General features: G+C 43.9%; 1 protein-coding gene across 2 annotated transcripts; it reads right to left on the bottom strand.

The window, feature by feature from the left end:
• Positions 1 to 3,721: 3,721 nt before the first annotated feature.
• On the bottom strand, positions 3,722 to 14,902 carry bcl6b (BCL6B transcription repressor). 2 transcript variants are annotated; one of them, XM_038975678.1, is made up of 11 exons: positions 14,759 to 14,902; positions 14,348 to 14,434; positions 13,966 to 14,192; positions 13,566 to 13,811; positions 13,038 to 13,229; positions 12,522 to 12,932; positions 12,253 to 12,335; positions 11,901 to 12,038; positions 11,532 to 11,674; positions 11,212 to 11,349; positions 3,722 to 5,838 (listed from the first exon to the last, which is right to left on the bottom strand). In XM_038975678.1, exons 2-11 carry the CDS (start codon positions 14,378 to 14,380, stop codon positions 5,698 to 5,700), a joined length of 1,752 nt encoding a protein of 583 aa, XP_038831606.1. In that variant the 5' UTR covers positions 14,381 to 14,434; positions 14,759 to 14,902; the 3' UTR covers positions 3,722 to 5,697. The 2 variants fall into 2 exon arrangements, with proteins under 2 accessions (XP_038831606.1, XP_038831609.1); XM_038975681.1 differs by having other exon boundaries at positions 12,522 to 12,929.
• Between the last annotated feature and the right edge of the window lie 569 nt (positions 14,903 to 15,471).

Raw genomic sequence — 15,471 nt, 5'->3', positions numbered from 1 at the left:
TAGGCCGTCATGTCATTGTGAATAATAATTTGTTCTTAGCTGACTTGCCTAGTTAAATAAAGGATACATAAAAAATTCCAGTCATCTCTTCAACACGTTTATCATAGGATATGTGTTTTAAAATTGCCAGGGTATCGTATTACGAACAACAATGCCATAAATGAGCCGACTGTGTTATGACTGTCTAGGCTCGTATGGTATTATGAATGGAAGAAAAGCGCGCGACGGCGTTTCTCAAGAGCGCGCCTTTGTAGGGGGCCTTGCGTGAATGTAGGTTTTATGGTCCAAACACTTAAAAGACACACCCTATCCACTCAGCCCTCAAATTAAGTGGACACTTCTGATGACGTATCATGACGTCTGACGAGTATACACTTGCAGGGCAAGGAATGAATGATTTTTAAATCGACCACCCATGTCTGGAAATTCGTCACTCGTTCATCCCGCGATGATTGTGTTTTCAGCCATTGTTCGTGGATGCTTTATATGCGCTATAGTCAATTATGAGTGCATTATATTAAATATATAATTGTTAATGTACGCCTTGAACGCTAGCAAATTAATTAGATAACAAACGTTAGCCTGCCTAGCTGTAACTTCTGAAGAAGGAAAATGTTTTATTTATACAATTTCCAAAAGATTACCAAACAAAAACATATTTACATTTTACGTATGAGCAAAATGTCTAACTTATTTGTATTCGTTTTTACTTACACTTGTATGTTGACTCCTCCTTTGATGTTGTTTTTAACTTTTCTCTGACTTTTCTTAGTGGATGTACAATCATCGCGAATTGAATTATGGGGAGTTTCAGGCTCCTGAGTGAACATAATTGTACACTAGCAAAGCCGACTAAAAACGAGGGCTGAGGGGCTTACGTTGCAAACTTCCCTTGTTTGGCTAATCATTTGCACCACCAGCCAAGATGGCGACGGGGATTCCCCCAATGGCATAAGGCGAGGGTAAGTGGACGAGGGTGTGTCTTTTAAGTGTTTGGACCGCAATTTAGGTCTACAATTATACAGTGCGTTATTAAAGTCATGGGTAAAAAAGCTTAGTTAACTTTATGGATTATGTGATAGAATTCTGAAATGTACAAAGTATTGAGATGTTTTCATGATTGAAAATGATTTCCTATAGTAATGATAAACATTTGTTGGGACTTGAAGTTTCATCAACCAACAAACAAACCAATGCAAACCAATTGTGGCGGTTAACGGTTTTGCTTAGAGGGAGTAGACAGCTATGACCGGAAGTTACTTTTTGTAGTAGGTTAGGAGAACATTTTAGCAAAGCCTAACCCTTTTCCTAAGTCTCATAACCTGCCATGTTAATTATCCTGACCTGCTGCATAAATTCTCCTAACCTGCTATGAAAAAGTCACTTCCGGTTGTAGCTGTACTCCCTCTAGTCAGAACCGCGGTTAACTCGGCCCATTATGTCCTGTGCTATTGGGAAAAATACACACACACACACACACACACACACACACACACACACTTCTCCCAACATCACAACCAACATGTTGATTTGCCTCCCAGAAATATAATTTACATTTTCACCTGTGCCAATTAGGCCTCAACTCTGCCAATACAATGAGCAATGCAATTAACAGAACAGAGATGACAATCAGCCCTGGTTATGGAGCATAGAATGAATGATGAATTTATACATAGCCTGCTGGGGCACAACTTTCACTGGGGACAGAGGGGACACATTTGAAATCGCATTTTTGTCCCCCCCCAGTTTTATCATTGGAATGTGATACAAAACAAGGCAACGGTGTGCTTTAGGACCATGAGGACGCCTCCGAGCGGTCGGGTAGGCTATTTAGAGTGTTTATCCGACTGGATAAAAAAAATATCAAAACAATTATGTCCCTCCCACTTCTAAAACCAAAGTTTCTCCCCTGATAGCCTGTAACTTGTGGGCAAAAGCATTGAGGTATGAGGATGCTGCCAGTGTCAAGCACTAATAGGGGCCAGCAGATGAAATGCCTGTTGATTTACAGATAGTAGGCCATGACATGTCAGTGATTATCATAGAGATCCTATGACATGACTAATTCCTAATTCAATGGTGATGCTCTCGTTGGTGGAAAGGCTGGGGGGAGTGGTTGGAAAGTCCCCTCTCATTTCCAACGTTTGTCTAAGTAACTGCCTCTTGTCCTCTCTGCCATTCCCTCGCAGACAATGGCTGTCTGTAAACATAACGCATCCTCCTTCCTCAAAGGAGAGCATTGGAGGAGTGGATCCAAGGTCCCTCCCTCGGACCACATCCTCCAATGAGCTTTGATAGGAATTGAGGAAACAAGGACGGCGGCAGTTGTCAACAACATTTGCTGAGTCAAGATCACTTTCGCAGTCAGGAAGCAAGACAAGATCACTCAGATTAAAAAAAATTAAAACATGACTTACATTTTTTTTTTTACATGAACCTAATAGAATGAGGTTAGTGCAGTAGGCCTAATACATTATCACAACGTATTGGCTCAATGCCTGGCCTGCCAATATTGTTCTTCTCAGACCATATTATATTTCAAAACTCAAGCTTTGATAACTAAATAGATCAGTTGGTGTAGCACTTGCGAGGCACAGCTGAACATAAATTGAAATAATTTGTAAATAATTTGCTTTTTGATTTTACTGGACTGATGGTACCTGCATCTGACGGTCATGGTGCTTTCAAGACAACTGGGAACTCTGGAAAAAAATGAAGTCAAATCATGACGTCAGTGATCTTCAAGTCGGAAACATTAACTCATTTATAAAACAGCAGCTCTTTGCTGTATTATTTGACAGTCTCTCTGTGGTCATGGTTTTAAAGTTATTCAATCTTAAGCAGACTAGTATCAAACTTTGCTGTGGCCGGCGTCGTGGAAGCTCTGTAGGGATTGGTGATTTGAGCTATCCGATTGCCAGCACAGTAGGCACACTGGATTTAGCCACAGATCTCCCGGTCTTCTGGGTAGGCAGTTAGTCTTTCAGACATATCAAACGGTTCAAAATGGGAACACTTTGCGCAGGGCTTCTACCACCAACAGCGCAATACAAATTAAATAAAAAATGAAGCTCAAGCCTTTTATCGTTGGATTTTCTACAGAAATGTTTGGTGATCGAATAGGAATGTCTTGAAGATCGACCAGTCGATCGGCTGGTTGGTGACCACTGCTATAGTGGATAGTTCGAGTGCCACAGACGATGAGCTGATCAGGTCCTTCTGCCTGCCACAAGCCCATCACAGAGCAGGAAGTGGGGATGACAGAGGGTGGGAGAGTTTAGCAGGGCCCGCTGCCCCTTTGCCACAGGAAGTAGTATGCTGACACACATAGTGGACGGCAGTGTGCGCTCCGCATTAGAGCCGTGCCGGAAACAGGTGCCCGGGACTCCATTGTTCCTTCCTTCACCAACACCCAGATTCAGAGAACGGTTTGAGGAACCGTCGGCTCCTCTGAGTCTTGCAGGTCTGAAGGGTAAGTTAATGAGAGGAAGGAAGTCTAGGGAGGAGGTGTGTTTTGTGTGTGTGTGTTAGTGTGTTATTGTTAATATCAGTATGATAGGTAGAATACTGATTTCAGAATTCTATTGAATAATATCTGATTCTTTTCAGTTAAATATTATTTTCCTAACTGTGGTACAGGTACTTATGCTTACACAAGCCATCTCCAGGGGGTATATTATTTAGGACTTTAACACATACAACAGAAAACATATACAACTCATTTGTAGTTAAGGGCAATCAATTTAATTTAATTAGTATAAAACAGTCCTTGTCTTTGTCCAGCAAAAGAACACCATACAATTTCAAATATCAATATCATCTCTCATCCATTTTTACAGTCGCATTATCTAGCTTTTATGCTCTGAGAGAAGATATTCCTTCATACACAAGAGACGGAAGTCCTTTGCCTGCTCGGACTCTGCTCCGATGACAAGTTATAAACTGCCATTTTAAATAAAAACCTTTAGAAAAATACAGAACGGATGTAACGGGCAAAACATCTTATCTTATATGACACCTGTCATATACATTAGACAAAGGCCCCAGGCCTTTGGTTTTAGTGTGTAAAAAATAAACATTAGTTAAAAATATATTTAAAGCTGACACAATTGGGGTAGTCTATTCACACGCTAGTGCTTGGGGCATTATTACCTATCTCTATATTGTTATGCAATGATATCTTTGTGGCATTGCCATTTCAAATACTCAACGGGTCCCCAATGTGTCCCGGTCCCTAAAAATAGCTGTGGCACTTGAAAATAAACAAACCATTGGCACAGAACTTTCTTTCACTTGCTCTATTCAACTCTACAACATTCTCTCCGTCACTCTAATAAATTCAATTCCTCATCTGATGATTTCAACCAATCATGTCAAATCTATTTTCTCTTCTAGCCACACTCCTTAGTCCTTCCTCCTCCTTTTCTCCCTTTTCTTCTAGCTCTGTCTTTGTCTCACTCACTCTCTACTCATAACCTCAAAACTCTCAACTTTTCAAAACACCTCCTGGGATACAAAAACATATCATACTACTCCCAGTAACTTTCGACAGCTCTCTTGACATGTTATCCACCTAACGCTTAAAGCGGCCTGAGACAGCCTCCAGCTCAATACCTCAGAGGAGAGGCATTGTCATCCTATCTACATATCAGCTCCGATCTCTGGCGCCGGCCGCCTTTCCACAAATCCTTTACAACATCATGGTTTGATTGGCTTACAACTAGTCATGTATATGTGTTTATAATGGCCCCTCTAGCCAGTGAGTGAAACATACTTGAGCTCAGGTTTTTGAGGGGCGAGACTGAGCTCTCAATCAGGCAGGTTTGAATGGCATCCTATTCCTGTAGGCTCCATGAGCCCTTGTCAAAAGTAGTGCACTATATAATGTACAGGGTTCGTTTGCATAAAACATTTTAAGTGTTTCCCTTAAGGCTTTACATTAAGAAATAATTGTCCTTTGCTTAAGGGAATTGTTTAAGGGCGTTGCATAGACAAATATTTCCTTTTTACGGTAGTTTGAAGGCATGTATGGCAAACAGAGTATCTGGTTACCATGGGCATGGCCTGATTCACTGACTTAACCTCTCGTCAAAGAGGTCACTTTCATTTTGTGAGATATCCAAATGGAACTTAATTGCTTCAGAAGATAATAAACCTAGTTTCTTGTTACTTTTTTCTCAACTTGTTTATATTACTTCCTAGTATGTCAAGCTAGTTTACAGAGTAGCTATAGCTAACTAGCCAGCTAGCTTTGTAGCCATGGATTGTGCACCTTCCATTGCTTAGCTAAGTAGCTAGCTGGTTGATGTTTTCCTTTTGTAACCAGAGCAGATGAAAGTAACATTCACATCCACAAAATCTGTTTACATTGATATCCAAACTGAATGAAGGCGTTAAGGGACCTCATGGGCACCATTAACTTTTTCACTTAATTTAAGGGAGAAATTCACCTTTTAAAATGTTTTGTTCAACTGATTTAAAGTTAAGGAAACTGTAAGGGAACAGATAAGGGGAAAATTAACTTAAGGTGTTTTATGCAACCAGGCCCAGGGTGCCATTTGGGACACAGCCATGGACCATAACAACACAGGAGAACTAGGGTGGAAACAGATAAACAATCGTGATTTGATTGACATAAATGTTGGGGTTATTCTTGGTATCTGTGGGGTTAAAGGTCAGGGGTCAAAGGGAGGACCTTCAACAGGCCTGCAGGATGGGCTGGTAGGGGTCGGTCAGGACCTTGTAGCGGATCTTGGTGTTGGTGACGGCGCCATGCTTCTGCCTCAGGTGGAGACGCAGCTGGCTCTTGTGGCGGAAGTGCAGGTCACACTTCTCACACTGGGAGAGATAGAGAGACAGAGAGAAATCAAAACTCCAAACCTACAACCTGATTATTAGACAAAATTACCTAGAAGGATTCCTACTACCAAATGTTCTTATTTCCAAGCTACACAGCAAATGCTCTAGCAAACAAACAACAGAAACCTGAAATCACCATCTAACCTGGAACTGAGTGAGTAATGTTTAGTCTGAAGCTACTTTTTAAAGCCAAGCAGAAAAATACATTACAATGATATATTTAACTTTATAAGGACTGAATGCTACGTTAAGGCTACCAAGCTTGATAGGACAGAACAGATCTGACTGCAACTTCAATTAGCACTGAGATGTGAAGTGAGAGGTGTCAAAGCCCATGAGCCCAACAATGGCAGGAGAGTCTCACAGCCTCCCCCTCCCAAATGCAGAGGCCTTTGAAGCCCCCTCCCGCTGTTCAGAGGTCATTACAATACAGTACCCTGTGGATGTAAAAAATGATAAGGCACGGAAATAGTATAAAAAGAAGCTCCTATCGCTCTTGAGAAAGATACCCCAAGCGTGTCAGACCAAACCTCTTCATTATACAACACCACAGACGAGCAACCCAATACGGAAAGTCAATCTCCCAGCACAGAGTACTACTCCCTTGTTGAAACGAAGTATACATTCACCCAGCTGGAGGTAAGACAGGTGGAGCTGGAACAGCAGGTGAACACACTCCAGTAAGCACAAAAAATAGTCCAGCTCAACAACACCCCCTCAACCAGACCCGGAGAGCTGGAGGTGGAGAGAGACATATCTGTACTCTGGACTGTGGTGAGACAACATCAACAGGAGAGGATCAGAGTGCACTAGAGGAAAGGATCAGAGTTCTGGATGTGAGGGGGATGGTGTGTGACAGAGAACAACCCATTAGAGAGCTGGCCACCCCTGCAGAGAAGCTAGCTGAACAGCCCACCTCAGCCCCTGACCAAAGTCTTGACACCACAGCAGAACAGTCCACCCCAGACACTGAGCATGGCCTCGACATCACAGCAAGACAGACAAATTAAGAACCCCAAGCACAGGGGATCCCACACCCTCTATCAGCCACCCTGATAGCCCTCCTGATAACCCCCCCCCCCCCCCCCAACACCCACTGAGGACACACACAAGCCACATATTGTACTCCTTATGGACTCAAACGGGAAATATACACAAGAAAATAAACTTTTCCCAAACACAGTGTCTAAACTCTGATGTCCAAACACCAAGTACGCCCTAGACCTTCTGTCTGAGGACCAACTAGGGTCACCCAGCCACATAATAATACACTCAGGCACAAACGACCTGAGAACACAGCAGGAAAGGGTGGCCCCAGCATTCAAGGGAGTGATTAAAAAAGCTTCTTCTACAAGTGGTTATCTCCACCCTGCTATCACAAAAATACTTCCACCCTGCTACGATACAGCGGGTAAACGCAAGTATTTCCTGTGACTGTGCCTCAAAACCAACTGTCTACCTGGCCCACCACTCCACTCTGGACTTGAACAGCCTTTACGACCAGGTCCACCTATAGAAGGCAGTAGTGCCCACCTTTGTCTGGACTCTAAAGGACATTGCCCTCAACCGCAGCCCCAACACCTCACACAGGAGCAACACATTAATAGACACCCCACCCAGACCAGCGAGACACTCTCGCAGACCTGCGGGACCCCCCCCCCCCAGACCTACACATAGAGGACCAACGCTGAGAGGACCTACATCCAGACCACAGCACCACCCACCCCAACCAATCAACACCCCCCCCCAGTCAACCATGCACACACCCCATTTAGGCCTCCTCAGATCAGACCTATGCCCCTCCTTCCCACCCCTTTGCCCCCCACTCAACATGAAAGTCACACATACGCCCAGGCCGTGAGCAGGCAAACAGGCCCAACCCCCACTCTTACACCAGCCCAAGCCAATGGCATGTACCAGATGCTCAGCAGGCTCTGCTCACACTTACTATTAGTTGTGTGGCCAAACAACATTGGACACTTTATGGAACACAAAGCCTTCACTATCTGATCCTGGAATATCCAAGGCCTGACGTCATCTGCCTTTGGCCTAAAGAGCAGGAACCTGGACTTCATCAAAGAAATACAGACATTGTCATCCTACGAGAAACATGGTATAGAGGAGACAGACCCACTGGTTGCCCTCAAGATTACAGAGAGCTGGTAGTCCCATCCACCAAACCACCAGATGTGAAAAAGGTAAGGGACTCTATGCTAATTTGGTAGAGAGCAGACCTCCCTCACTCTATTAAATTAATCAAAACAGGAACATTTTACATTTGGCTAGAAATTCAAAAGGAAACTATCTCAACATAAAAAAATGTCCTCCTGTGTGCTACCTATATCCCCCCACTAGTATTTTCATGTCCGGATGAAAAACGTGCCCAAAGTAAACTGCCTGTTACTCAGGCCCAGAAGCTAGGATATGCATATAATTTGTAGATTTGGATAGAAAACACTCTAAAGTTTCTAAAACTGTTAAAATAATGTCTGTGAGTATAAAAGTACTGATATGGCAGGCGAAACCGCGAGGACAACCCCCCCCCCCCCCCCAAATTTTTTTTTTGGCCTACCACTATTTTCAATGGCTGTCACTTTTATTATAAGGCGAAGTCCTCCCAGATTGCAGTTCCTAGGGCTTCCACTAGATGTCAACAGTCTTTAGAAAGAGTTTCAGGCTGGTTTTTGGAAAAATGAGCCGGAAATTGTAGTTTTTCTAGGTGGCTCCCAATTTGGCTGTAGTGTTTCCAAGCACATGAATGAGAGCACGTTCTTTGGTATTTTCCTCCGGTAAAGACAACAACGATTCTCCGTCTTAAATTTTATCGTTTATTTACATATTAGGGTACCTAAGGTTCGATTATAAGCGTTGTTTGACTTGTTTGGAAAAGTTTATTAGTAACGTTTGGGATTCATTTTGTATGCATTTTGATGGAGGGAAACTGGGTGGATTGTTGACTGAAGCGCGCCAGCTAAACTGACCTTTTCTGGATATAAAGAAGGAAATTATCGAACAAAAGGACCATTTGTGATGTAACAGGGACCTTTTGGAGTGCCAACAGAAGAAGATCATCAAAGGTAAGGCATTTATTATATCGCTATTTCTGACTTTTGTGTCGCACCTGCCTGGTTGAAATATGTTTTTCATGGTTTTGTTTGCCGGGTGCTGTCCTCAGATAATCGCATGGTGTGCTTTCGCCGTAAAGCCTTTTGGAAATCTGACACAGCGGCTGGATTAACAACACGTTAAGCTTTATTTTGATGTATTACACTTGTGATTTTATGAAAGTTAAATATTTCTAATTCTGTAGTTTGAATTTCACGCTCTGCAATTTCACTGGATGTTGGCCAGGTGGGACGCTACCGCCCAATGGCAAATGGTTTGATGAAGCATTTAGAAACCTATTCAACCAAAAACAGAGACCCAGAAAACCTGCGCCTATGCCTTCACTATGGTGAATCACAAACAATACATTAATACACTACGGAAAAAGAAGGAACATCACGTCAGAAATCAGCTCAATGTAATTGAAGAATCAATAGACTAACCACTTCTGGGAAAATTGGAAAACACTAAACAAACAACAACATGAGTTATCTGTCCAAAACGGAGATGTATGGGTAAACCACTTCTCCAATCTTTTTGGCCCTATAACAAAGAACAAACAGCAAAAACATTTACATGATCAAATACAAATCTTAGTATCCAAACCAATTGGTTTGTCAAATGTTATGTTCCTTTTGATGGCGTAGAAGCCAAACCAATTGGTTTGTCAAATTTTATGTTCCTTTTGATGGCGTAGAAGGCCATTCTTGCCTTGTCTCTCAGATCGTTCACCGCTAGGTGCTAAAAATACTTGAATCAGTTATAGAACCCATTGTCCTTTATGGTTGTGAGGTCTGGAGTCCACTCACCAACCAAGAATTCACAAAGTAGGGCAAACACCAAATTGAGACTACATGCAGAATTCTTCAAAAATATCCTCTGTGTACAATGTAAAACACCAAATAATGCATGAGGAGCAGAATTAGGCCAATATGTGCACACTGCCCACAAAATGAGGTGGAAAATTGGCTGCACTTCCTAACCTGCTAAATGTAAGGTAGCCTAGTGGTTAGAGCATTGGACTAGTAACCGGAAAGTTGCAAGATCGAATCCCAGAGCTGACAAGGTAAAAATTTGTCGTTCTACCCCTGAACAAGGCAGTTAACCCACTGTTCCTAGGCCGTCATTGAAAATAAGAATTTGTTCTTTAACTGGCTTGCCTAGTTAAATAAAGGTCAAATAAAAAATTTGAGACGTAAAACACCAAATAATGCATGCAGAGCAGAATTAGACCGATGCCCACTAATTATCAAAATCCAGAAAAGAGACGTTAAAGGAAGTGATTTCCATAACAAAGCCATCACCTACAGAGAGATGAGAAGAAAATATTTCCCTAAGCTGGACTTGGGGCTCTGTTCACAAACAGACCCCACAGAGCAACACAATTAGACCCAACCAAATAATGAGAGAACTAAAAGATAATTACTTGACACATTGGGGAAAAAAATAAAAAAAACAGCAAACTAGAATTCTATTTGCCCCTAAACAGAGAGTACATAGTGGCAGTATACCTGACCACTGTGACTGACCCAAACTTAAGGAAAGCTTTAACTATGTACAGACTCAGTGAGCATAGCCTTGCTATTGAGAAAGGCCACCGTAGGCAGACCTGGCTCTCAAGAGAAGACAGGCTATGTGGACACTGCCCACAAAATAAGGTGAAAACTGAGGTACACTTCCTAACCTCCTGCCCAATGTATGACCACATTAGAGACACATATTTCCCTCAGATTACACAGATCCACAAAGAATTTGAAAACAAAGCCAATTTTTATAAACTCCCATTTCTACTGGGTGAAATACCAGTGTGCCATCACAGCAGCAATATCTGTGACCTGTTGCCACAAGGGCAACCAATGAAGAACAATTACCATTGTAAATACAACCCATATTTATGTTTATTTATTTTCCCTTTTGTACTTCAACTATTTGCACATCGTTACAACACTGTACATAGCCATAATGTGACATGAAATGTCTTTATTCTTTTGGAACTTCTGTGAGTGTATTGTTTACTGTTCATTTTTATTGATTATTATATACTTCACTTGCTTTGGCAATGTTAACATATATGAGAGAGAGAGCGGAATCTATTTCATCATTGAATAACGGCGTGTATACTGTAGCAAGAGGTCAAACACAAGAGGTGTGTGCACGCGTGCATGCTTGCCTACCTGCATGCATTATGTGTGTGTCTGTGTCTGCACACGTATGTGTGTGTTTGTCATGTGTGGGTAGTATACTCACAGTGTAAGGCTTCTCTCCAGTGTGAATGCGCAGGTGACTCTTCAGGGTCTGCAGGTGACGGAAGCGAGTGCCGCAGGTGTGACAGGGATAAGGTTTCTCCCCTGTGTGAATCAGAACATGGGCTCGCAGGTGGGCCACCTGTAAGACCACAGACACACAAGTCAACCAAATGAACGTTGCTAAATAACGTATAACATAGCTATAACATCAACCGAGGACTTTAGTTTGATCTTACACTTTGGTCCTCCACACACACTCCTTTCCCGCCACACACACATCCTCTGTCCAACCCCTGTCCCACGTCAGTGGTGGGTCCTCACCTGAACGAATCGGGCCCCGCAGGTATCACAGTGGTAGGGCTTCTCTCCGGAGTGGATGCGGGAGTGAGTCTTCAGGTTGGCGGGCCGGTTGAACTGGGCACCACACACGTTGCAGCGGTACGGCTTGTCTCCTGCAGCGGGGGCTGGAAAAGAAGGGAAAGGGAAGGTCAGCAAATGAAACATACACACACCAACTACCTGTGGCGATAATCAACTGCAATAAGGAGCCATTATCATAATACTTAACTGTCCAAACTGCTGCAAACCATCCGTTTGATACTATGATGATAAATGGCACCTAAACATCATGTATTGGAGGTGTGTGTGTGTTAACCCATCACATCTGATGATGTCATTTATCTGCCTCACCTGTGCAGGCAGTCTTTATCACACTCAGGTTGCCGGAGTAACAGAATGGCAAGCCGTAATTCTCACGCTTAATTGGGTGTTGGCAGTGATGGGCGGCCTCTGGCTCCAATGGGCGGGGTGCCAGACAGCAAGGCGAGACTGAGAGGGAGGTGCAGAGAAATATTATACATCAATACATATCTCATATATTAACATATGACTGTATGTATATTATAAACACACACACATATATATACATACACATATATATATATATACACACATTTATGATCTGTCACTCCTTAGTTGGAGAAAATATGTTTTCTACATGTTATCTCTGCTGCTGCTGAGTGAGATAGTAAGGTTGCAGTACCTGTTCCTTCCTTGTGGGTGTGGGGCTCCATAGGGGGTTCCACAGGGTGGGCTGGCAGCCCTGGGTGGGGAACCAGGGGAGGGCTACAGCCAGGGACATCATAGCAGGAGGAAAGAATATAGTCATGTTGTCAACATCAGTGCCAACTTAAACTATCTCCTTGGACAGACAAGGTCCCTTAGAACGTTTATTGTCAATATAACTTAGAGGTTGAGATAAGGCTTTTAAAATAGCACTATTTCATCATATGCATAATATTGACAACACACCTTTCATTTTTTCCGGATCCTTCCCTTGGCCACGCCTCCATAGGTGGCTTCAATGTCACTTCCATCCTATCAGAGGTGGGGATGTGGTCGAGCTGCTGCCGGCCCTCCTCAGGCTCCTCCTCCTTCACCGTGTTTACGGCACAGAGGGGGTTGAGGACAATGTACTTGTATTTCTTCCAGTTGCAGGCTTTGGGGTCAGGGTTGCGCTTGGGTTCACCTAGATTACATGTGTTGGACTCTGCAGGAGAGTTGGGCTGACAGCTGGAGCGAGACGGGCTGTCTGGAGAAGGGGTGGAGGTGGGGGAGGCCAGGATGGGTGATTCAGGCTCCTGCTTTAGTTCCTTTGACCTGGGCTCGCGGGTCAGGAAAGTCCCTGGCTGCAGACAGGCCCGGAAGTTTCCAGGGTTCCTGCTGGACAAACAAATGAACTCATGCAATGATCTAGCTGAACTCAGACAATGGGACATTGGCCCACACTTTACAGAGACACACACACACACACTCCTTCTCTCTCACCTGGCCGAGTCATGGCACATACGACCCTCAGCCTCCGCTGCGGACTGGGAGGGGGTGGAGACAACGAGGACAGATGGGCGGGGTCTTCCATTGACAGGGGGATTAAGAGGAGCTCCCCCTGAGAGTGCTGCAGACATTACAGACACCATGGAGTCCAGCTTCATTTGAGGGGGCGTCCCTCTCATCCTCTCACTGTAAACAAAAGGAGCTGTCAGGTAACGCCTGTCAATCATATTTTATCATATCAGCCAGGGCGCCCATAGGAGAGACTTAGAAGCCTATTTAAAGTTTGTAATAGTCAGTTGTACTGTACATTTAATGCTTCACATAATTGAAAACACAATTTAGAGCTTAAAAAGCATGCAACTAACTGAAATGCTTATCTACGTTTACCCTAATTTAAAGTCTCTCTGTCCCCGTTCTTTCAGTAAATGCACTTTTTACTCTAATCCTGTAAACTACCATTATCACTCCCACCCCTCCAGCCTCCCAACGCTCACCCATTGACTTCTATAGAAAGGGGTTCACCTGTGTAACATGAAAGCTCTGCAGGTGTCAGCCACGTGGTCCATCTGCAGGTAGGTGGCGACGGAGAGCACTCCGGGGACTGTGCGTGGCGTGAGGGGCAGCTGGGAGGTGTACATGAAGTCCAGGAGCAGGGAGACGCTGGAGGGGTCCAGGGAGTCAGGGAGAGACAGGGTCAGGGCCTGGCCTCCAGCACCACTCCATCCAGGAGAGGACACACGACGGGAGTACAGGGAGTAGAAGAACCCACTAAGAGAGACACAGAGAAAGGAGTGAGTAAGTATTTTAAGAGTAAAATAATCCCACAGCACACCACCCCCCCCTCGCAAAGTAGAACAAAAACAAGAAGAACAATAACAAAAAGACCAGGAAAATGACAATGAATATTATTCTCTGAGCTAACCTGCATGCAATGAGCACAGCACAGTGTGCCTGCAGTCGGGCAGTGCCCACCACCAGGGTGGCATCGGTCAGAATGTTCTGGTGCCTCAGCTCGTTCAGATTCAGCAGGACGTCGTTGGAGTGGCGCGTAAACTCCTTTACGTATCCCTGTGCAGCAGCCGCTTCAGACCCCACCACCTCATGCCTCCCTCCAACCCTATATCCCTCCACCACCTGGATCTTGCTCATCTTTTGTTTGGGAGAGAAAGGAAAAGACAGACTTGTTTTCACAGAATATAATTTCATTATAGTAGAATTACAATGGCACTATGTATATTATGGAAGTCTCTGAAATGTAGCATATACTGTGCCAGTCAAAGTGCAGCTGCCTCACATTGACCTACCCTGTTGCAGAAGACACCAGCTAGAGAAAACATGGAGGGCAGTCTCCTGGACGCCTCTGTTAGGTGAGACCAGCTCCCTACTCGTACCTGCACGAAGCAAAACAAGACGACACTTAGTGCAACTTTACGAAACACTGTGTAATTAATGTACCTGATGTACTGACACATCCCCATTTTATATAATTACATATCTGTCATGTTGTAAGAAATGTAATATAGCCACAAAAAGAGATTATTATTCACACATAATTCACCCTCCAGGTGCCACGATGTTGAAAAAATGTAGACAGAAAAGTTACAAGATGATACATGAACATCCAATCACACCAATCCAGGCAACACGTAAATATTATGAACAATTTTATATATATATATATATATCGTTTACAAAACGTCTAGGTTACCACTTACCCCGACCAGCAGGGACGAGAACCAATGCGCACGATGCTGTCCTCACAACCCTCAGTTCAACTCTCAGGTTCCTCAATCTGTAACTAACTGTCTTCAGGCTAGGCTGGGCAATAACCTACTCCCTCCACAGTTGTCTGAGCAAGACTATCCAGGGTAGACAGAGGGAGGGGAGTCTTTATAATGTTGCGCAGGAAGCCTGATTCCGACCAGGGCCGCTCATGTCCTCTTTCCTCAACAGCCCACGCCTACCCTGGAAGCTGTGCTGCCTACAGCAGGAAAAGGCTCAAGTCAAGCCCAAACCCAGTGCTCCAACTCGGCAGGCGGGGTATTTTTAGTGGACTATTAGTTTTCTAACGCCTCTACAAAGTGATGGCAGGAAAGTGGCGTGTGTTTTTGCACTGAGTAGAAAAAAAAATGTATATGAGGATCCTAAGGGAAGAGGGATGATGATGGTGAGGGTGAGGCTATCCAGGAGTTGACCCTCAGGGTTAGAGAAGACCATCCTCCACCATGGACTAGCAATGCCTTCCTCCCTCTGAGGAAACTGTCGGGGAGGAAGTTTGAAGAACACCTACATGTTAGATAAACAAACCTCGTTCCAACCTCAAAGCCTGCCCCATGGGAGAGAGGCTCTTCAGATATTAGATAAGGGCTAACTCTTCAAATGTAACACGGTATAGAACAAGCAGAAGCCAGTGACTTGAAGGACTTAA

Source organism: Salvelinus namaycush, chromosome 36, assembly GCF_016432855.1.
Source record: "Salvelinus namaycush isolate Seneca chromosome 36, SaNama_1.0, whole genome shotgun sequence".
NCBI lineage: Eukaryota > Metazoa > Chordata > Actinopteri > Salmoniformes > Salmonidae > Salvelinus > Salvelinus namaycush.
This window is presented reverse-complemented; position numbering and strand designations above follow the sequence as displayed.

What these genes read in the sequence shown, in the direction of transcription:
- bcl6b (XM_038975678.1), bottom strand. Translation starts at nt 14,380, where the DNA reads ATGTTTTCTCTAGCTGGTGTCTTCTGCAACAGG. An exon ending in GATAAAGACTGCCTGCACAG is followed by an intron (nt 11,675 to 11,900) that starts GTGAGGCAGATA and finishes CTTCTTTTCCAG; the next exon opens with CCCCCGCTGCAGGAGACAAG. An exon ending in CTGGAGAGAAGCCTTACACT is followed by an intron (nt 5,839 to 11,211) that starts GTGAGTATACTA and finishes TATCTCTCCCAG; the next exon opens with TGTGAGAAGTGTGACCTGCA.